The sequence below is a fragment of the Alosa sapidissima genome, chromosome 1 (assembly GCF_018492685.1).
Source record: "Alosa sapidissima isolate fAloSap1 chromosome 1, fAloSap1.pri, whole genome shotgun sequence".
Lineage (NCBI taxonomy): Eukaryota > Metazoa > Chordata > Actinopteri > Clupeiformes > Clupeidae > Alosa > Alosa sapidissima.
The window spans coordinates 10,038,360-10,062,751 of NC_055957.1; the positions used below are offsets into that span (position 1 = coordinate 10,038,360).

The 24,392-nt window shown below is 42.1% G+C and overlaps 1 protein-coding gene across 2 annotated transcripts in view; it reads right to left on the reverse strand.

The window, feature by feature from the left end:
* Positions 1 to 24,392, reverse strand: part of LOC121707117 (RNA-binding Raly-like protein) — a 33,249-nt gene that overhangs the window by 1,471 nt on the left and 7,386 nt on the right. The window contains exons 2-9 of one of the 2 annotated variants that reach the window (XM_042089429.1): positions 19,426 to 19,699; positions 16,944 to 16,979; positions 4,586 to 4,661; positions 4,451 to 4,498; positions 1,835 to 2,034; positions 1,322 to 1,435; positions 718 to 884; positions 411 to 448 (exon numbers count right to left, since the gene is read on the reverse strand). In XM_042089429.1, the coding sequence (XP_041945363.1) occupies positions 416 to 448; positions 718 to 884; positions 1,322 to 1,435; positions 1,835 to 2,034; positions 4,451 to 4,498; positions 4,586 to 4,661; positions 16,944 to 16,979; positions 19,426 to 19,699 (948 nt within the window). In that variant the 3' untranslated portion in view covers positions 411 to 415. Of the gene's footprint in view, positions 1 to 157; positions 449 to 717; positions 885 to 1,321; positions 1,436 to 1,834; positions 2,035 to 4,450; positions 4,499 to 4,585; positions 4,662 to 16,943; positions 16,980 to 19,425; positions 19,700 to 24,392 lie in introns of those variants that run through there. The other variant, XM_042089437.1, reaches the window with a different exon arrangement.

Here is a 24,392-nt window from a genome sequence, read left to right on the forward strand (position 1 = left end):
CCCTATGTGGATACTGTTTTTAGAATCGATTTAGGGTAAGTGTTAGTTAGTATAATTTGTATTTTAGTATATTTAGTATATTCTTTATCTTCTACTGTCCTTATTGCTTAGTTGTGTTTTTATATTATATACTTTAATTACTTTTTCTGCTGTTAAAGAATGTGTATGTGTTGTCTGTATGCTGCCGAGACCTTGAATTTCCCCTGGGGATCAATAAAGTATCTATCTGTCTATTTAGTAACAAATACAGTGCAGGGTAAACTGCATCGAGAAAGAGTGCTGGACTCCAAAACCATTTTATCTCCTTGCAATCATATGTTTTGCTTCGTATGACTCAATATAACTGATATGTGTTGTGTGGTACAATAACAAAGATTAAACTTTTATGCATACAAATCCAATAACCTAACCTTTTTCAAATGTCTATGTCCGATATGTGGTTCTCCACCTGTAAATAATAGAAAAATACAGCATTTATGTTTTCTCTCAGAACACTGCAAAACATTGCAAATTCCTGCAAAGGACTCTTAACATGTTCATGATGCACACCATCCTTGAGTTTAATTCTGAGAAGCCAAAATGAATTTGTTGGGCTGGGATGGATTCACTGCGGACGGTTGCACTGTGGCCCTTTACACTGATAATCCCATTAAACTAATGCATTCTCACAGCATGAAACAACTGGGGCACTGAGGTGCGAAGAAAAACAACAATTACCATATCACTGCTGCCTTCATAATCATAGTCCCTACAAGCATCGGCCATTTCCTCTGTCTCTCCCTCCAGGTGCCCCGGCTCCATGTCATCTCCTGAATGTTCGGCTGAGTCGGAGATGTGCTGCTTATGGAGTGACTGGTAGGCATCATCACGCTTCCTCTGTGACTCTGAGAGAGGTGGAACAGAACCAAATCAAACATTGTGAAAAGTCCAGAGAACAAAATGGTGATGTGTGTCTGAAAGAGGCAGGTAGAGACAGAGATAGAGTGTGTGTCTGTGTGTGTGTGTGTGAGAGAGAGATAGAAAGTAAAGCAGAGAATGAAAGAAAGGAGTTAAAAATCCAAAAAGGTAAAAAATATGTGTGGGAGTGTGTGGGCAGCTTAAGCTCTATAATCAGACACCAAATTATGTGGCCAACTGTCAGAAAGCCGAGATGGCGAGAAAGTAGATGGGAGTGCAATTACAGAAGCAACAACTGCAGAGCCCGACGACAAAAAACCTGCAGCGCCTGGAACAGAGTGCCCCTCTGCTTCCTGTTTCTCCATCTCAGCCTCCGAGTTCCAGCCTACAGTCCTAATGGCCGCTCCATCTCTGTCTAGCTCACCTGCATCGGTACAGTGCTGTCGCTCCATCTTCTCCAGGCGGCCCAGCAAAGAGTCCACCTTGGTCTTGATCTGAGAGAGCTCCCGCTTGATGCTCAGGAGCTGGTCCATCTTCACTGTGAGCACCAAAAAAAAAAGACAACAGAATGGGAATCAGGGTTGACATTTCACCTTTGTTGGTATAATAATAACCCACATATTCATTCTCTGATGGTGCAATTCTGATGTGCAATGAGAGCGGGCAAGGTGAAAAGTTTGAGGCATAATGAACTGGAACGGTGTTTGTTGGGATTTGGGAATGACATGATCAAAGAAAGAATGGCAGGACTGAACCAGACGACTAAAAAACAGAATGTTTACAGCATGAAAGAAACGGTTTACTACCACAACTTGTATCTTATTGCCAGTTGCTTATGGCGAAGCAGCAGGCCACCAGTGCAGCAGCGATGGGTAAAAACAGAGAGATGAGGGGACTGGCTGGGTGATTCACATCTGGCACACAGTACTAGACCTACGCCTGGGGGGCACGTCTGTGGAGCCACAGCTCAACTGTTTCAAAGGAGAGGAGGCAGAGGAAGAGGATGAGGAGGAGGAAGAAGTCCTGGAAGGGAGAGATGTTTTCACCCGCCGCACAGAGGGAGCCACCAAACGAGTGCGCTTGACGGGGATCACTGCCCGAGGGTGGAGCGCCAGCCGCCTGTGGAAGTCAAATAATCTGTCGGAGGTAGAGAGAGGAATGGGGGTGGGAGACAGCGCCTTGGTGGGATGGACAAGCATACAAAAAACAGAGCCGTCACATTCACATTCAGGGAGAAGAGATTTCAAACATCGCCACTGCGAATGTAGAAATATTCTGCCTTTTGGTTTGGCCAATAGCTGAAAATATTATTAAGGCAGTTAGACACAGGCAGTTCACTTCAACACTTGATGGCATTTGACACAAGTGAGGAGGGGCTATTTAATTACCTCATAAATAACCCTGCCACAGGCAGAACAAGTCAGAGCCCTCTTTGTTTAATACAGAACAAATCAGCTTAAGAGTGACCACAGATACATTGAAATATGAGCTTGCTGTGATGCACTGCAGTGACCATCATCATGATCTACCTACGTATTTGACAATACGGTGAAATTCCAAGAAAGGGAATGACTAAAATGCTATTTCTTTCCGCTTTCAAAAGTTGTTACACAACTGACCCTGTGGCATCAGCATTCACAGACCGACGACAGATTTAGTTTCCTGGGAGCTGCATGAAAGGCCACTTTAAATAAGAAGCGAGAAAACAAACGCATGAAAGTGCCAAATGGAAGATGGATGTCTTTTTTTCTTGCCTGGTCTATTACCACTCTGGGGCATTGTGTCATTAGCCAGGGCAGAGGGAGGACTGTGGCAGGAGGTACAAATGTAGTCGGCTAGGCTACGTCAGCCTGAGAACGGTCCAGCTGTCAAGAGCCACTTTGTTACAGTTATGTGTAAAATGCAGAAAAAATACAGGACTTGATGAAAAAATTAGCATCATAATTACTGACCACAATATTAAAAGTGCCATTCAAATGACCATAACAGGTGGTAGCTGATCAGTAGAGTAAAATAATAAGTAGGCTAACTGCTTATCACAGTGCCAGGTAATCCACCCTTATAAAAAAAACCTAAACATTAAAGTCCATAAGTAGAGTTATGTGTAATAAAGTGGAATGACACAGGAACAAATTGAACACGTTAAGAAAAGGCAGTACACCAAGGCAAGGAACGAGCTGGAATCTATTAGTAGTTAGAGAGTAATTATCCCTCCTATCTGTGCAAATTAATATAAGCTGAGTTTGTACATATTGATGGGCTATAAAAAGTTTTTTTGTTACCAAGGTGTCACACAAGAAGCATGATGGATAAAAGCAAAGAGCTCCCAAGACCTTCGCAACCTTATTATTGCAAAACATATCAATGGAACTGGTTACAGATTTCAAGACTTCAGAATCTTCCAGTAAGCATTGGGGCCATTATCTGCAAGTTGAAGGAACATCACTGCATCATCAATCGACCATGCAAAGGATCTCCTCGCAAGATTTCTGACCAGGGAGGAGTCAGCATAACCATTTATGGCAAATATGTACACCTAGTCCAAATGAAAAATAGGGAATGGCTGAAGCTGTACTAATTGCCTTGATTCATTCATGAAATTGTATTACTGGAACTAATAACTTATTTCGGCATGGGGCCACTGCTTTTAAAATTGCTTTCTACTCTTACAAGATTATTCATACCCTTAACAAGCCACCCCGGGTGCATATTAATAATGCTGAAGGGTAACAGTGCTATAAAATGAATAGCCATGGCTGTGTGATGAAGGTGCTTTAGTCCTTTTACCGTGTGCCATTTAAATGTTCCTTCCCAGGAAGAGACAGTGAAAAAAGAACCTCATAGAGGTTATAGACATAAAAGGAGAGTACATGGCATACATAATTCACAACTCTGGCAAAGCAACTTTATTTACATACCACCTTGTATTTATATAGGACCTTTAGCACTACAGACAAAGTGCATTAGAAATTATCAAAAGGAAAGACCGTTCAAAATAACATAAAAATGAAAGAATAATAAAAACATCAAAAGCAAATAAATAATAGGATACAGAAAATAAAAGCAGTAAAGCTGTGTCTTAAATTGAGCTGAACGCTTGGTCAAATAGAAAAGGTTTCGAGCCTGGATTTTGTGGAGGCCCTTCTAATGCCCTCTGACAACTTATTATGACAGCCGCACTAGCTACAGACAATCAGACATCATTACCTCATCATTACCTTAGGCTTAGGCAGGACTAACTCTTTCCTAATGATTCAAGAGATCCGCTCAGTACATAAGACTGCATTATATCAGATATAGGGCCTACTCTGGGCATAAACCTTAAATTATTTATAAATTAGTAGGCTAACAGAAACTTAAGTCTACCGGCTTACTACCGGTAAAATACTGGTAGCCAGTGTAAGGATTTAAGAATGAACGTGTTGTGAAATAATTAGGAACATTTAAGAAACACTATCATATTTGTTTATCACCAAACCCAACCTTGGAAAAATTAATCAAATTTTCATGGACCTAGAATATAACCAAGAAATCTTACACATGGATTACACACCTGTTGTAGAAGTCATCTGTGTAGTAGTCATAGTCAAAGTCATACCCACTGTGAAGACAAAACAAAGCTAAATAAATGGTCAAGAAAATGCATTCAAACCTGCCTTCCATAAGGATGAGTCATGCTTTATCTCACCTGTACAAAGAGGGTAGTGGTCGTTTGGACCCTATCTTGGCCCTATAAGGTCTGGGCTCTCCAGCCATGTTAATGTCTGTCAGGGGGGGAAAAATATGGCAACTTTACTTTCTCAACTAATGAAATATTTATCCAGCATCTGCTTTCACCCAAAATAGCTGTGAAGGCTGTTGTGTGTACATAAAAATCTAATAAGCGATGATTGGTTAAACAGCCTCATATAGGCTATATTGACAATATGGTTGTCAGTACTGGCTGACTGTAATCACTTTATCGGTCAGATGTAAATGATCCTGGCTGCCATCCCACTTACTGCAAGCCAGGGTTCATAACACGCCATCAAACTCATTTTATTCACTGTAATATAGAGCAAGTTAAGTATCAAACAAAATAGTTGCGTCAGATCACAGGGCTGCTTTAAGACCACACAGAAACAGCCTAAAAAGGCTGTTCTAAAAAGATCCCCTTCCAAAGTGCCTCAACACGGAGCAGCTCATAGTACCCAAGCTTGAGTGGAGCAAACATCAACATTCACAGAGAGGAACTTTTGAATGTGTCTGTGAGGGACTGAGATGGCCACCTAAAATTATCACTATGGTTTGTAGACATCATGATGAGAGAACGAGTTTGAAACTGTAAAACATGTATTAATATAACCTCAACTTATAAACAAATAATCAAGCAATATACTACTCCTATCTAACATACTTTTATAACATTTTAAATAACAAATTTAACTAATACTATTAAAATACTGAAGCTATTCTACCAGAATTCCCCCTTGTGCGTAGCCTGGATGTTCCCATGCTGCCTTGCGCGGGATTTGATTCACGCTGCTAAGGCAGCCTGGAGACCATGGAGCAAATTTTCGCCTGAGATAGGGAACCAATCACAGAACAGGGGGGAAAGCAAGACGATGATGAGCTATGCACAGACGCATTTGATAGACATCCGTGGCACCCAATAAACGGATCTGGGCATTTTTTTCAAATACGAGAAAATGAACGTTTGGTTCCCAGACCACGTCTCATTGAGAAGTGGTGGCGCTAGCCAGGCTACCTTGTGCGCTCTGTATCCCAATGTCTGTCTGTGTCGCTCTGTGTCTCACTGTGGATGGGCGAAGCCTGTTTGAAAAAAAGCATGCTTGGCCTTGCAGCTGCGGAGATAGAGACGTCATCAGAGGCGGGCTCTACTCAAAACAGCTAGTAAGAGAGCAAACGAGTGAACGATATGTAACCCATGAACGATGTGTGACCTGTGTTCACTGTATAAACCCCTGAACTTTGTATAAACCTCTGAACTACGGTGAAAAGTTCGTACCCTTGGCAGCAACAGTGCTGACTTGCAAAGATAAGACCGAACAACGATCCTTTCATAACGCCACCTGTGGGTTCGAAGTTGCCAAATGTTGTGTCAGCATCTAAGGAGGGGTAAATATTGGTGTTCAACAATTGTTCGGGAGTGCAATCGTGCAATCCACTCAGGCTTTGCGCTATGTAGTCATTAAAGAAGCACTATGCAGGTCTGGTTATTCCTTCGCTGTTTTCTGGGTTTTCGCCGGATTTGGGCTCGCATTTTTCACTACACAGCTCTCTCTGCAGCTTCGGTAGAAAGTGACTGCTACTGTACGCTAAACCCCCACTAGCTAGCGAGCTAGCCATCAAGAAACCAACCTAAACACATACAGGGCTCACAATAAAAAAGAGACAATCAAACCACATTAAGACGTAGTTCACCCAAGGGTAGGCTACTTACAATTTCAACAGCAACAAAGCCAAGTTGGCGTCCATTTTGCAGTCTTCAGAGTCTCTCACTTGACGCTAAAGCTCGCCTTATGTTCACTCGAAACTACAATCTGACTACATTTTCAAGGCACGATTGGATACTTTCACATCCGGATTTACCCGGACCGGGTCCTGAAAGTTGCATATTCGTTTTTTTCCCGGAGAACGGAATGACCCAGAAAGTGTTATAGAACCATCAGAACGACTCTCAACCTGCATAATTAAGGTCATTTTTGCTAAAATTGTTGCATAGTGCTTCTTTAAAGGAATTTTGCACGGAACTCAGTGTACTGCCTTTTGCTCCTTCTTTTTGTGATAAGTTTTTGACTTCAGCACTTATAATGGTGTATTTTTGTTACGTTGTAGACAAGATATTTTGACTTAATTTCTGGCCCGAGTTTGAATATCTGATACGACACACCCCATTTGTAGGGAGGAGGACCACTAGATAAGGAGGTGATGGTGTTGGGAGAGAGTAGCTGGAGACAGCAGCTCAGTACAAACATAGGAATTTAGTGTACTGACTAAGTCAGGATGCACAAAAGGAATCCAGACATACAGACTGGGCAACAATTTATCCGCTGACTTGGCAGATGATTTTATCAAAAGAAACGTACAAAATGAGGATTAAAATTAAAACAACATTAAAGACCCAGGGGATAATAAAAACTAATTTACACAAACACTAGACTACCAGAGAATGAGAGTGCAGATGTTCAAGTACTAGTCAAAGTATAGTGGACTAGTACTTGAGGTGGAAGGTGGTGGAAGGCCAAGGAGGTAGAGGGAAGTGCATGGTAAGTGTATATTAGGTGTGCCAGGAGAAGAGGTAATCTCAGAAGAGTTAGGTCTTGGAGATACAAAGGGATGCCCCTGCTCAGGTAGCACTTGGTAGGTCATTCCATCATCAGGGAACTACAAATGAAAATAGTCTGGACTGGCTTGTGTGTAGGTGGCAGTGCTAGATGACATTCGTCGGAGGAACGCAGCAGACGAAGGCTAGCATAAGAATTTATGAGAGCATTTAAGTAGCTTGTGTCATTGTAAACTGATAATATTTCAAATAAAGGTTTTCATAACTATCTTTGGTACATTGGTCAGTTTATTGCCTAGCTCTTACTAGGAACAGACAAGGAACAGAATGTCTATACAATTTCACAAAATCACACTGATAACGAAAACCATTCAGATTTCCTTATTATGAATTGAGAAACAAATTACATTTTAATGTTTTAACTGAAATGAACAAAGAAAGTGGTAAAAATCTATAATTAAAGAAAACAACTCACCAGGAATGAATGTACTGTAGGTAGTTGTACATGTAAAGCTACATTTTATTCATGAACCATGAATGAACTTTTGAACCAAAAGTAAAAAAACAACCTAACAAATTAGTCACGTTAAGTCACGCACATGTATTAAGCTACAACAACAAACAAAATAACAGTAATTCCAGTTCCTCTATGTGTCCTCAATGTGTACCACAAATTCATATTCATGGAAGAAGTATCTCACTGTGCACCATGTCCCTACAGTCTGTTTCATATTTTATTCTGTTCCAATGAGCAAAGTTTTTACCACCAACACAAAAACATATGGGCAGATATCAGCATCATTCTTCAGCTTCCAGGAGTCTCACATTTTGTATGCAGCGTTTGTATCAGTGCTAGACTTTTCCACCCTTCTGCCTGGCTCAACACACACACACACACACACACACAGCACACACATACACACACACAGAGACACACAATAAACAGTGCAAACCAGGGTGGCAAGTTGCAACCATGCAAGCCAGGGTATTTTTGAAGGTCAATGATAAGAGAGAGAGAGGGAGAGAAAGAAAGAGAGAGAGAGAGTTTGACAGACAGCAGAATTGAAAGTGGATGCTTTACAACAATTACTGGCCCTTTCAGGCTGCACTCTGCTCACTACAGGAGGAAACAAATGATGGAGTTGAGAAATGGAAGAAAGGATTAGGCACCTTTGGCAGAACAGGACACTTAACTCCCCTAAGTGCGACAACTACGCAGCACACAGTGCTGCCATTTCCTCTCTGGCCCATTAACACTGTTCTAAATATGAACTCAATCACACTGAAGGTCTTGTCACGAGGACTGGGCAAGGACACTCACGTGATGCCGTGCTTTAGGAACTATCCACAGACAGAGATGAAGACAGATAGTGATCTGATGATCTGATGAGTATAGTGTGACAGAGAAACAATGGGAGAGATGAGGCCGCTAGTCAGACTGTTTCTGCATGGAAATTTCCACTGACTCATTCAACCATCAAGGGATATACTGTGTGTGTCATCTGCCTTAATTAGCCCATCAGTACATCTATAAAATCTCATTCCTGTATGAAATACTTTGGTTTACCAAATATGCTCCTCAGTGCTGAAATCAAACAAACTTTAAATGTTCTCCTCAGCAATGGCTTGAGGTCATTGCCTCATATGGTGAATTGTTCTGTCTGCATAATGAAAAAGCCTTTGATTCAAAAGTTTCATACCAACAGCTCATTAGTTGACACAGATGGGCTACATGCTATCTACAAATTAGGAGTCTATGCTCATCAACACTGACAAAACTGACTGCCCTACAATCTCCACAAGAACTCTTCTGTTCATATTAAATCTGTGGGATCCATTCATTGTGGGGTAATGCAACTGGCAAACAGCAAAAAATACCAGCAATTGAATTACAGCCTCAACCCTCTCTAAGGGGCCTTGTGATCAGTTGGTGTAAAATTAGGGATTGATGATTATTTCAGAGCAGGTGAAAGCACATGAGGGGTCTCTGCATAGCAGCTCCTCTTGACACGATGCTTGTAAATTATCAAAGCATATTCAGAGGGACTGCAACACTGAGAGTCCCAAAGCCAAAGCACTCATTACCCACAAGCTCTCTGTATTATGTATGTGTGTGTGTGTGTGTGTGTGTGTGTGTGTGTGTTTCTGCATGTGTATGTGGCATACCTGTACATAGACTCATATGTAAATGTGAAAGGTGCACACATGCACATTACAAGTAAACAAGTAAGATGGGAATGACAAACCCTGAAAATAAAAATAATTCCATCCCCTGATAGCCTCTGACAAAGTAAATTAAGAAAGTATAACCAGAGAGGGTTAAAGCGGTGTAACTGTCAGCACGACTGGCCAAATCTCAGCGGGACTTGTCGCTCTGTGTCTTTCCACTGAGCCCTATTCATGCCAACAAAGATTGAAAAGTTAATGGCAAGGGCACCATTGACAGTTTTTTGACAGCAGCACAACCACCTTTCATGTTCCCAGAGTCATCGCTTCTGTGACTGAGCCACAGGCTGTGAGGGGACAACATTTCAAAATGTTGAAAAAATGTCTTGGAAATCTTGTTCCCTGATTCTCAGAGGTTACACATGGTGTAGTGAGAACTAGCCTAGAAACAACATTTACTTTGAGGTAAAATCTGTTTACATGTGAACTACCAATAATCAGTCAAACCCTACGTTAATAAAAAATTGGCACTGCATTTGACAAATTTGGTATCTTCTTGAAACTACCTCTTGTTCACACCTGTATGTATTCATACTAAGCACAGTGTGCTGTAGTTCTGTGGTTTAGGTCGGAAAATCCTACAAAAGATTCAAGAATTTGCATTCACAGCACTTCCCCCAACCTGGCTTGTGCAAAATTCAGAATTTTACAATTGGCCTCTATTCAATTCATGAATTGGAATTTGATTTGAATTATTTCCACCCCACAGGAAGTTCAATTGGAATTGGAATGACAGAAAGTGGAATTAAATTCATGTCAATTCAATTCCAGTAGCTTGGACATAAACTCCATATTGCTTGTTTAAAGCAACACTAGCACTTTTCCTCTGTCGCACGCATACTATTTCTTTATTTAGCACTGGCTTTGCAAATAACATGTCCACAGACACGGCAGAGTATGTTGCATGATTTAATGAAAGTATGATGTATTGCGACATCATAAGCAAGTCACATTTGTAGTTTCTTATGTCTCATTCCATTTGAACTACAGATCTGCTCCACGATCTGGGAAACTTACATAGTGCGGTTATAGCCGATATGAGGGCCGCGAAGCGAATGCATCCACCCTGTTACGAGTTGATGAACCACTGAAACAATTTTGGAAATATTATATTAAGGTACAAAAAACTCTTTGGTGTTGCCTCAGGTGCAATAAACAGTAAATGGGTAAAGGGGGGCAAAACCACTGGTAAGATTCACTATATACAGGTCTGAAATTACAAGGTTATGTGATGGCACAAAGAGATGCTGGTGTTTTTGATTTGCATTGTATCTGAGCTCATTTCCGATACACTGAAGAGGTGTTAAATCCATTGTGCTGTAAAGGGGATTTCCGAGAGTGGCCAATAAACTACAAGCCCATTTAACATTACATGCACAGTTGGCTGACGGCAGTCGTAAATGGGCTGCTTGTTATACCCAGGATCCAAAACATTACATTACATTACATTACATTTAGCAGACACTTCTTGACCAAAGTGACTTACATATGTCAGCTATATTACAAGGGATCACATTGTCCCCGGAGCAACTTGGGGTTAAGTGCCTTGCTCAAGGGCACAACGGTGGAAGCTGGGAATTGAACCGACAACTTTCAGGCTACTGCACGCTAGCCCAGCTCCTTAACCACTACACTACCACCGCCCCAAAATGGTGCCCCACATGCAATGCCAATAGCCTAAATGCCCTACCAAAGCTCCATGCGCAACAAACAGAATCACCAACAGAGGATATCAAGTAGGCTCTTTCTTTCATCAGTGTTTCATTGAATAAGGCCCACAACACCACCAGAAGCCTAGTGTCTGGCGTCCCAGACCCACCCTTCCTCCACCCTCATGATGGGTTCTCCACCAACAACCATTCCAAATAAACTTTTTCCCTTGAGCAAATGACTTTATATATGACACTGGAGTATAACCAGTTGCTACATAGAGACTATGAGCAAGAGTGTGAGGTCTTCTTGGGCATCATGTAACCAGTATATACAGTACTTGTTGGGAAGTCTGTACTGTATCTCAAGATGCTTCGGCTCATTGCTTCCAGATGTCTTTGTGGGTGGCCCTGTGATGTCCTTTGTCTCTGGTGCCCCTGAATGAGCCCTGAATAATACCACTAAACAGTTGCACACAGAACTTATTCGGAAGCAAACCATATAAGGAGTAGTGTGACAATCCAGTACAACATTGTGCTCTCCTACCCAAGGTCATATTGGGTACAAAGACTATCTGGACCTTTTCTGATGAAGGAGACTCTAGTCTACATGGACTTATAGGCACCTAGTGACCCTCAAAACCATATATCTATTGGCTATTTTGACGCATATAGGGTATAGCATTGCAAATTAGGTCACATTTTTAAAAAAAACACACATTGTGAGGTTTTAATGTTTTACCCATGCATTACATATGAAATTATACCATAAATACCATATGCAGACATTCAGAATTGTTTTGCTGAGTAGCTAAAATGAAAAGAGACTGCAGAATGATACTGCCAGATTCTGCATTGACAAAGTGATCAATGCAACTTCTTTACCCAGAGCCAAAGACAAAGAACTGGTATTTTGAGGAGAATATTCAATGAGTACTAAAAACATCACTCTAAAACTCTATGCAATTGCACTGTACTGCACAGTATAAGTACAGTATAATTTTGATAGAATGCAGTATGCAAGCATGGCTTATGGAACATTTTCTCAATTGTAAACCATGTCTGTCTGATAGACTAACTGCATAAATGGCACAGTTGCTGGCCAAGTTGATTAAATCTATAATCTGTCTGTATCAGTCTGTTGCACCTGGCAAACAAACTTCTAGCAGTTATGGAAAACGACAGTTTCCTCTGGATCTGAGGGAGCAAAGAACACTGTCCATAATATCCCATCCCATATGCCTAATTTATATCCAGTTGATATCTCCTCCAGTCATATCTCTTTGATCATGATGTAACCAAGACATCAGAGCATGCAACAGCCTGAAACAAAGTCCTGAGGGAGGTCTGTCATACCCACTAACGGTGACCATCAATTCGCGCTATGCCGTTTGGGAGAGGTTCGATAAGTTCAAGCTTCTGAAATGTCTTATAATGCCCTATATGTAATAAAAAAAAAGGCTAATAAATTGTGAGCCGGCTGAATTCTAGCCTAGACTCTAACTCCTGTCCTGAGACTTCACAAACAGAAACACCTGCAGGTAAAATACAGTATGCAACTACATTGCAATTGACAGTGCATTATTATAGGTTAATTCTAGCCAGCCTATAGGCTACTGGTCAGATTGTCGAGGATCTACTGAACAGACACCAATGCGTAATTTGGGCAAAGAGAAGGAAAAAACTAAATAAATTGTGTCCACACCCACGAATGTCATTTCAACATTATAAAGCTTTAAACAACTCTAAACTAATATTGTTTTCTAAACATTCAAAGCACATTTAAATAATTCAAAAACTTTATCAACAATGACTTAGTAACCGCAGCAACCGAATTAACTATCTACTAAAAATATGAATTGTCTTTTTGTATTCATAACGTAGCCTACTTTTTACACAAAAAAGAAAGAAAAAAATCATTAATTTACTGGAAGCTTGGCATCATCATTCAATTAGGCTTTATTTGACATCACAATACTCACGTCGCTGATTTCGACGCTTGCCTTTATACATGGTGCTATGGTACTTGTCCAGTTTCATGCGTTTCGTCGGAACGGACCTCTTCCTTCCCTTTTGAATAAAGTCTTTGCGCTCAGCTCTTAAGGTAAGACACTCCAGGCCATACCACTTTGGTCCCATTCAGGGGGATGCTGTTTTAAACCCACAGGCGTAGAATCGTGTTTTGGACTCCTCCAGGCTGCATTAAACTAACTGATATATGTATGAACAATTGTCATTTACTTGACATTAATTCAATTTCTTCATGACCACATTTGTGTCATTAATGGGGGGGCAACAGAAAATAGTTTCGATTAGAAGTAGTGACCTAACTACCAAAAACCTTGCTAACACCAATAGCAGTACAGCTGTTTCTGCATAGTAGACTACTATCATACAATGTATTTCAGGAATATTGATGTGCTATGAAGGTTTTTACATTTTTACTGGGTGCTTTGTCCCATACCACAGAGCTAGGCTAAACAGCCAGGATGGCTTATTGGACTGACCAGTATGTATCATTCACATAACTATTTAATATCAAATATTAATCTGAAGATGATTTGAACATTTTGACTATAAATACAGACCTCAGAATGTGTTAAATTGCTGCATAATTTTTACTTTACCCATGGCAGGGTATTGAGTGCCATCTAGTGTTTGAATGAGTAATTCACAGGTGCACAGTTGCATATTACAGTCATTTGTTTATATAATCATATCCTGTTTTTTGGAAATTAATTTAGCACATATAATAGAGATACACATGCTAAATATGTGCCATACTTATTCCACGACTAAATGGCACAAAGATTTGTAGTTCTCCAAACTGTACATCCTTCGCCTCTACAAATAATAATATCTATTTCATTCTTATAAATTATTAACAATGAACAGTCTATCCCACAGCTGAATTTTAGCCTATATTTCTCCTCTCTTCCTTGATAGTTAACCTCTGAAAATCTCTCTCTCTCTCTCTCTCTCTCTCTATCTTTCTTTCATTGTCAAGTCTTTATTTTTGCCATTTGCTCAGGTGCATTGGAATGCTTGTGCAGATCACTCATATATAAAGAGACAAAAACACTCATTAATCATTCACTCAATTAAAAATCCACTACTAAAAAGCAATAAAAGTGCACTAGTGCCAGCTTTGTCCCCCTAGGATTACACAGCAAGATGAAGTGGTATGTGAGTGTGTGTGTGTGTGTGCGCGTGCGAGCGTGTCCGCACATGTCAAAATGTGTCAAGTCCGCGTCTGAGGTGGGGTAAACCCTTCCTTAGCCAGCAGTCTGGTGGCTGCTGGGTATAAGCTATTTTGAAAATGTGGTGTATTTGCCCTTATGCTCTCTGGTCTATGATGTCTCAGCACACGATCCGAGTTTCTCCACCTAAACAGAGAGTGACTGGGGTGATGTGGGTCCTGGAGAATTAATTTAATTTTGTTCCTGCAGTGGTCTGTGTACAGGGAGTCTATGGAGGGGAGCTCTGTCCCTGTGATCCTCGTTGCTGTTTTAATAATCCTCTGGAGGGCCTTCTTCTCCTTTACTGTAGTGTTGCCATACCACACAGTAATGTCCCTTGTGAGGACACTTTCTACCAACCCCCTGTAGGCCTGGGTGAGCGGCTGACAGCCAGCCTTTTTCAGGGACCTGATCAAATACATCCTCTGCTGAGCCTTTTTCACAATGGCCGTGGTGTTCTCTGACCAGCTGAGTGTTGGTGATATGCAGGCCCAGGAACTTGAAGTTGTGAACACTCTCCACCACAGCACCTTTAATTACCAGGGGTTGTGGGGGGTAGCTTTCTTCCAGAAATCAATAACTAGTTCCTTAGTCTTATCTGTGTTTAGGACAATGCAGTTTTCCTCCCCATAGGCTAGTATTTTATCCACCTGCTGTCTGTACTGCATTTCATCACCTCTCCTAATGAGGCCCCAGGATGGATGTGTCATCTGCAAATTTGTATATCTGGGAGTTTATGTGAAGATAGACAGTCATGGGTATATAGTGTAAACAGTCTTGGGCAGCAGCCCTGAGGGGTCCCGGTGCTGATGGTCAGTGCTGTTGTTGAGCGCTGTAGCCTACCGCGGCGAGCCAGGCACCGTAATCTCCGCTCTGTACCTCCTCGCCTTCCGCGTTTCCTCCTCGGGCGCTGAACTCCAGGATAGTGCGCTGCCGGCATCCTCTCTGTATTGGGCCGCAGTTCCGGGAATGCAAGGATTTGAAGTTGGTTGAAATCCACCCCATAGCTGACTTGTCTCAAATGCAGAAGTGTTTCCCTGTCATATGTGTGTCTAACCGCATTCAATCCGGGAAAAAGTCGAGTAAACACACACACATACCAAACAAAGTCAACTGTGACTGAGAGAGAGCCACGTTGTCGCACCGTGAGGAGCGCCATTGTCCCACAATGAGCTCCAATATATAAAGAGCAACATTTTAAACAGGTCTGAGCTCAAAGCAGTGTTTCACAAAATTGTCTCAGCTTCTAATAAATAATCATTCTGTTCCAAATTATGGAAACTAATTCCAAATAATTCCATTTCTGTCCCTAAGAAGCCCAGACCAACAAAGCTCAATGATTTTAGACCAGTTGTGCTGAACAATATCCCATGCAAATGTATGGAGAGTCATGGTCAATCATCTTTCAACATCTCTCAGTGAATGGCTTGACCCACTTCAGTTTGCGTATAAGAAGGGCCGGGGTACTGGCGACGCAACACTGACACTAATGAACACGGTTATAACACCTGCAGCAGCCTAAGAGTTATGCCAGACTCTTCTTTGTCGATTTTACCTCAGCTTTTAAATTGCATGCAGAAACATATCTTAATTAAAAGACTATGATATTAATATCAACAGTTATTCAACAGTGGATCAATGAATTCCTCACAGACCATCCACAGAGGGGTGGAATGGCATTATCTCTAAAACTGTTCTCCTGAATACAGGAGCACCTCTAGGCTGTGTGCTCTCACCTGTTCTCTTTATACGCAAACAAAATCCAAATGATGAGCTACCTGCCACTTGTACAAATACACTGATGACATGGTGCTGGTTGGTCTTATGTTGACTGATACAGTCAATCAGTCTACATATTTTCACTCTACTGGAGAGCTTGCTAAATTGTGTGATGGCAGTGCCCTTTTTATAGATGAAAAGAAGACCTGGAACCGGTCCATCACAATGCCTGTCAGGATTTACCCCCTGCTGTGAGTCATGATCAGCCTGTAGAGGATGTAGAGGAATTTCAATATTTAGGAATCTTCTTTGATTGTGCTTTAAGTTTCTCTGCTAACACAGAACACATTTTTTTTAAAGCAATGCAGCGCCTATATCTGACCAGAAAACTGGATTCATATGCAATGAGCACCACTATTTTAGGTAACCCATTCACCAGACATGTTTGATATATCAGAGGATGCTGATGATTAAAAACAACATGATTATTGCACGGATGCCCATTGGACTGGTTACACTAAAAGGCCACTCAAAAATGTGCTGTATGTATTATATTTTGAATGTTCTGCCTTGAGTGGCCTTGAGTGAAAGCTGCACGTCACTCCACAACAATGCAGTGCACATGCAATACCAACTACAGACACAGCCTGGTGCTAAAACACCACAAGTGGTGAATTTCAAGCTCCTTTTCTGAACTGTGCTCATCATGAATTGATGCCAGCCAACCATTTGTATTAATGTATGATTTGTGTTAAGATTCAGTGTTTAGCTTGCTAAATTCCTTCTTTATTTATGTATGTATGCATGTATATATGTATGTATGTATGTACTGTGTATATGTATTAACTTATGTATTTATTTATTTGAGAGGAGGGGGGAAGCTTGAGTATTTGCCGGGATGCAACCTGTGGTTCTGTTTAGACTGACCTGCCACTGTAATTCTTTCCGCAAACCACAGAGCATCTGAAAGACATATTGGACAAAGACATGGACAAAAAATATGAAGACTTTGCATTGTCCTGGTATCCTAAAGGGGACTTCACATTACACGTGGCATGCGCTTCGATCGCCTGCTCTTGGTTGAGGTAATGTCCCAAAGATTTTTGTTGTGCTTGCCACCAGGCTCAGCGCAAAACACCTATCAACATGGTTGAACTTCGACTGTGGCACACGCAAGAGTGGCTTAGCGGCAAAATGTGGCTTGCGCTGCGCTTTGCTCGCCGCAGTGGCAGACCAGTTCTTGCGCGCGCAAGCCATGGGTTTCATAGCGCAGCGCTGCCGTTAGCATGTTGAATGTGAACCCCGCTTAAGGAGTTGCTCCCGAATGTTTCATGCACTTTGTTTTATCTCTTCATGCAATTCATTCTCAGTGTGGAGGCTCCTGGTCAATCTGACACATGTGGATGCAGAATGATGCTCTGACCCTGCCTGCCACTATCAAACTGACTGAAGCAAAACCGACTGCCTGAGTCTGTCCTGGAGAAATGAAAATGCACTGAAGCAGTAAAGCCGCTATCCACCTGGCACCTACAACATCAACATGATGGCGCACCCACATAGACCCACAGGTTGTAGTAGCCCCTTCACAGCTAAAAGCTCTGCTGCATTTGATTGTGTGGCTTGTGGCTTGAGGCTATGCTTAATATTTGCACTCCCACCATCTACAGATGACTCACCTAAAGCTATCAGTGCTCAGAAAAGTGTTCTACTTGACTCATGCCAGAAATTAGAGGCCAAAACATATTCCTAATGGAAAGAAAGCTGGACAAAAAAAATGCCCCCCCCCCCCCCGATCTCTACTCCATATTTCAACAGGGTTACAGAGCTGAGTGAGAGGCTTTTTATTTTCCGTAAAGGAGGGGCAAATCTGATCAATAAATAATAGTGGGGATTTGCTGAGAAGCTTATGGCAGCCTGAATGTGATGCACCTTGAATGCATCATCTCACCAACCCTTCCATCCCCCGCCTCCCTTAGTGTCCACTCATGTAGTGGAGATACATCCCCATAGAGCGCCATACCTAACATACAGGTGGGCTCAGTGCTATTAGATTTCATTCATTTGTTTTCATTCAGTACAACTTCTCTTCAGGTACATTCATATGGTAGGTCATTTGAAAGCATTTGATAACAAGGGTTTTTCTATGACTTTGGCTGAACAGAGGTCCAAATGGGCAGTGTAGCGATTTGGCGTTGCGGTCAAGCTGCAGGATTAGCGTCCTGGAGACCCGGGTTCATGACCGGGTGGGGTCACTGCTCTCTCCCTTCTCTACAGGCAGTGGTGTTTGTGGATTATATCAGTGAATAAACAATTGAGTCACTAATTGTACCCCTAGAATACACACCATATACTGTATGCGAGCCGGGAAGGAAAACGCCTACTCAAGACTACTCAAGGCTACTCAACGCCTACTCCATGCTGCAAATCTACCCCCTACTTACCTAAGCAAAGTAGGGCAGACAGCAAGCAGACTATTACAGTGGGGGGCACTGACAGCAGGCAGGTGTGATGGTTACATGGGCACTGTTCAACAGGTCATCTTGTGGGCAGCCGTGGCACTCTAGACTTGTAACCGGAGGGTTGCCGGTTCGAGCCCCGACCAGTGGGCCACGGCTGAAGTGCCCTTGAGCAAGGCACCTAACCCCTCACTGCTCCCCGAGCGCCGCCGTTGTAGCAGGCAGCTCACTGCGCCGGGATTAGTGTGTGCTTCACCTCACTGTGTGTTCACTGTGTGCTGTTTGTGTTTCACTAATTCACCGATTGGGTTAAATGCAGAGACCAAATTTCCCTCACGGGATCAAAAAAGTATATATACTTATACTTACTATACTTTCACAAAGTCATAAATCTCCACCTGTTGAACTCATATTTTCAGCCAATGGCAGAGTGTTGCATACGCAGAACAGGGGCAGTCACACTTCATAATACCTCATAAAGGGTGGCAGCCGTGGCCTACTGGTTAGCGCTTCGGACTTATAACTGGAGAGTTGCCAGCTCGAACCCCGACCGGTAGGAACGGCTGAAGTGCCCTTGAGCAAGGCACCCAACCCCTCACTGCTTCCCGAGCGCCGCTGTAGCAGGCAGCTCACTGTGTCGGGATTAGTGTGTGCTGTGTGTTCACTGTGTGCTGTGTGTGTTTCACTAATTCACGGATTGGGATAAATACAGAGACCAAATTTCCCTCAGGGAATCAAAAGAGTATATACTTATACTTATACTCATAAATGCATTCACACAGCCCTTTACATGGCAAGTTTACATTAACATTAAGTTGTTTAGATATTTAGAGCCGCAAGTGAACTCTGGTGACAATCATCTACTTTGGGAGTGCATCAGGTAAATAGAGAATCAAATCAAATACAGAAAGATGTATACATTTGGTCAGAAGTAACACCAAAGTGAACTTTACCCAGAGGCTGTCCAGCGATGACCCTAGAATTCTCCCCAGCAACTGCAGAACGGGCATTTCTCTCATTGGCATACTGAACAAAAGCATAGCCCTTGTGCACTGAGCAGCCGATGATCTTGCCATATTTGGCAAAGATGACCTCAATGTCTGTCTTCTTGACCACTGCTGTGTTGAGGTTGCCGATGAAGACTCTGGAGTTGAGTGAGCGCGGGTCAGTCTTGTTGGTCACGTTGCTGGTCTGAGTTTTACCGGTCATCCTCCTCAGCCTGCCGGCCTAATGGTCATGCACACACAAATAAACAAACACACAGTCAAAAAAAGGTATTAAGTAAGAGTCCACACACACATAGAAACACATGAGTAGACTTCATTGAGCTAAACTGAGATCCTCATTTCTGAACATTGCCTCCATAATAGACAAAAAACCATATTGATAATAAAAACATTTCCCTTTCTTCACAACATGCAAACCCCAAGTGGCTGTATATGGAACTAAAATGTAACTTGTATTATTGTTTGCCACAATGAGGACTTCTGTAAAAATGGCCTCACCAATCTGAACACACTTCACATACTGTAGACACTGAAAAAAGATGTTTCTAACTGTTTCCATGACGCAGGTACAATCGCTGTGAGGATTGAGAGCTTGCTGTAACAAGTGGATTTCCAAACCCGACCTCTTGGACTAAGCCACTTCATTGTCCACTTCTTTAATCTTTACTTACACATCTAGAAAACTCTCCAGAGAGTGTACTGATGTTGGACTAAAGTCCATTCATTCATTCCACCGTTATTTATTCTTGTAAGTTCATTAAGGGTAGTCCTCATTTTTAGTAATGCCAAAATTCAGTAACAATAATACAACAAAAGAAATAGTAGGCAATAGTTATAGTGAAATGTACAAAATAGCCACAACAGAAATCATTAAAAAAAATTAAAACAGGTGTGGCTCACCACCAATCAATAATTTGTGAGTTGAGTGGCCAATCAATAGAATGAAAAGAATAGCAGAGCATTTGACAGGTGCTCTTGTTCAAATGACCTGTTCACAAAACATCCTCCATGGAAGACTACAATGCTAACATTGATTTCATTAGACAAATGTAAATATATAAGTTCTCCAAAACTTTCAATGAATTTACTGATTTTTAAAACTTTTCCAGGCCTGAAAAATGGGCATTACATGACCATGGGAACCCTGAATATTGGTATACATGGAGGAAATACAAGACGTTAACCTGCTCAAATGAGTCTGTAGAAAATTACAGTAAGATTATAAGTAACTGAATTTAAAAAAAAATGGAAACTGACTTGCACATAATCACAAGCAAGGAAATGTTTCCCTTATTTTAGATGTGCATTTCCAAGACACTAACAACTAATTTCTCACTCTCTCTCTCTCTCCTTCATGCACACACACACACACACACAGTGCACACACATGTACAGTATGCATACACACAAACAAACACTTGCACATGCACACACACACACACACACATACACACACACACACACACACACACACACACACACACACACACTGTTGCTATGAAGTCCGCCTCCTCTCCGTCCATGAAGTCAGTGACTCATAATGACCTCGCTCTTCCATGTGGTAACAGCAATAACCTTCTCTCTCTTTGTAGAGCTGTGACAAGTGTGACAGAACAAACACCATGCTGACATTTCAATTCTCTCTACTCTCTCCCTCTTTTCTCCTGCTTCACCTATCTATACAGCCTCAACACAATCTCCACAACTGCATGAACATCTCTTCTCTCTCCCTTTCTCCACCTTTCTCTCTGCCCCCCCTTCCTCTCTCTGCCCCCCATCCCTCTCTCTCTCCCTCTTTCTCTCCCTCTCTCTCTGCCCCCCTCCCTCTCTCCCTCTCTCTCTGCCCCCCTCCCTCTCTCTCTCCCTCTTTCTCTCCCTCTCTCCCATCCCTCTCTCTCCCTCTTTCTCTCCCTCTCTCTCTGCCCCCCCTCCCTCTCTCTCTCCCTCTTTCTCTCCCTCTCTCTCTGCCCCCCTCCCTCTCTCTCTCCCTCTCTTTCTCCCTCTCTCCCTCTATATGTGTGTGTGTGTGTGTGCGTGTATGTGTGTTTGTGCTCAAATGATATCTGTCTAAAGGAAGATCATGCACGTTTTCCTCATATGATCATATTGTATATACATTTAGGCAAAACCCACTCCCCACACCTAAGCTTGTATGCATTTTATTTCCTCATGTGATGTGATAGTGTTACTGCAGCACATTGCTGTAAGACATTAAGGTTTGAACACACTCACTCACCCTCATCAAAACTTCCTTTCAACTCCAAGGGTTTTCATTATTTGCTGAATTACACCCAGCAGGAGCACTGTAAAATGATTTATATGAGGTGTGGACCTCAAACTGTTCCTAATATGCTGAAAGGAATTATGACTACCTCCATTACAAATTTTTTTTTTCTGTGCTGACCCATTTAATTCCATTATAAGTTGCTATGCGTTTCAAATATGGACTGTTTTCGCAAGAGGTTTTCAAGTAGATATTTTAAAATAGGCTATTTTCGGTGGAGACATCAATAGATTGAGTATAAAACTACCAGTGTTGAGCATTTTCCCATTTACAGACGTAATTTAGCATTTTTCCACCCTACAGTACCTCCATACCTGGACCTAATACCTCACAATGTTAATGTATGTTTTCATTATTATTACAAAGACACAATTAAACAGTCTCTTTGACCATTGCTCTCGTGCAAGTCTCCATTCCACCAATGAGTTGGCCTGCAGCCCAGTGAGGTCCATCAGTGGAGGTCTATGGGAATTACTAACATGATTTGCTGTCTCTATTTCTTATCAGGCAGGGGGTTGGCATGCACTCCCTCATACTTCCATTCAGGCTTCATAGTCATGATAAATGAGTTTTTACCACATACGGCAGCTGCAGCGCTATGAAGGACTATGTGTTACAATGTAAATCAAGTGATTGTACCCTCCAATAAAACTGACCACAAGCGCTTTCATCTGACAATCCTAAGTCTTTGGCACTTTCACAGGAGCTGAGAGAGAGGTCCTCCACCACTGTAAAGTTAAGGATGATAACAAAGTGGCGCTCAGCAGTATTTCACTAATGAAAGCAACGTGCCTTTAGTGAGACAGAACCAGTCTTCTTAAGGCTTGATTTCCAAAGCTCAGAGGAGAAAGTGGAGAACAAAAGTTCAAAGTGATCCGTACAATATTTATGAGGCTAGTGAACCTCAAAGCCGTTTCCATCGGCCTGACATGACTCAAGGCAAAGCATGAATGTAAGCATTCTGTTCCTCAGGTTCAGTGCATTCACACTCACTTCACTTCTGCACATGGGCAGGGGGGGGGGGGGGGGGGGGTTGGGGGTGTTTGCACGTCTTGAAAAAGTCCAATATTTTTCTTTGTGTTCAGCCAGCACTCACAGGGCTATTGCTTTCTTAAGGCTGCTTTTTTCTTTCCTCAGGATCACACAAAAGAGTTCTATTGGTGTTCACACATTTCTGTGCCGTCCGTTTCTGCGCCGTCCGTCTCAGCAGCTGTCAGAAGCTTTGTACTTGTACTGTCAGTATCCTTGCACTGTGTACACAGAGGAGTGAGCACAGTAAGCACTTTAGAGCAGCCTCCACTCCAGGCTGGGCTTCTTCTTTCATGATCAGCAGAAAAGAAGAAAAAAAACATCACGAGGCGCCTTTGACATAGTGTTCGTGGCACTGCAACCATAAGGGTTGGATACAGGGTGAGGCCAGAGTTGCTGCAGCGGACTTCGCCATGCCAGGGTACAGGTCAAAGTTCAAGAGTACCTTAAATGTCAGATACTCTGTAAATGTTAGGAGGCTTTTACATACTTCAACATACATACAAGACTTCTTTGGAGTGTCACTGAAATTTGTCCACTGGTTTCGCTTGCCTAAAGTGCACCTTGACATACGATTAGTTGATTAGATAGATAGATAGATAGATAGATAGATAGATAGATTATTGATCCCTAGGGGAAATTCAAGGTCACAGTAGCATATAGACAACACACACACACATTCAATAACTGCAGAAAAAGTAATTAAAAGTATAAAAAACACAACTAAGCAATAAGGACTGTAGAAGATAAAGAATATACTAAATATACAAAATACAAGAGAAAAGTAATTTCAAAATACAAATTATACTAAATAAAACTTAATCTAAATCAATTCTAAAAAAACAGTATCCACACATGATTTGAAGTAATGCTGCAGGATGTGGTGAGGGGGGCGTTTTCATAGATCCCTCCATTTCTCCTGGGCACTGTGTAATAAGGATCATGAAAAGAGCTCAGATAACATGCTCAATCCGCACTGTATTGATGCTTTTTTCAATCAATCACATTTCAGAGTAGTAATGCTTTTTTAGTGCAGTAATGCTTTTCCCCCGTCTCCAATATTACATTTTAGTCGTAGTTTACAGAGCTATGCTTAATGAGCAACAGTGTATTTTAGGCTTGAGGCCTATTCCACTGGCTCAGGCTCTAACATGGAGCGCAGTTCCCAAACACCTGTCACCGCTGCCCTATACAGTATACTCAACTCCTCACATCATCCCTGTCACCGCTGCCCTATACTCAACTCCTCACATCATCCCTGTCACCGCTGCCCTATACAGTATACTCAACTCCTCACATCATCCCTGTCACCACTGCCCTATACAGTATACTCAACTCCTCACATCATCCCTGTCACCGCTGCCCTATACTCAACTCCTCACATCATCCCTGTCACAGCTGCCCTATACAGTACACTCAACTCCTCACAGCATCCCTGTCACCGCTGCCCTATACTCAACTCCTTACATCATTCCTGTCACCGCTGCCCTATACAGTATACTCAACTCCTCACATCATCCCTGTCACCGCTGCCCTATACAGTATACTCAACTCCTCACATCACCCCTGTCACCGGTGCCCTATACAGTATACTCAACTC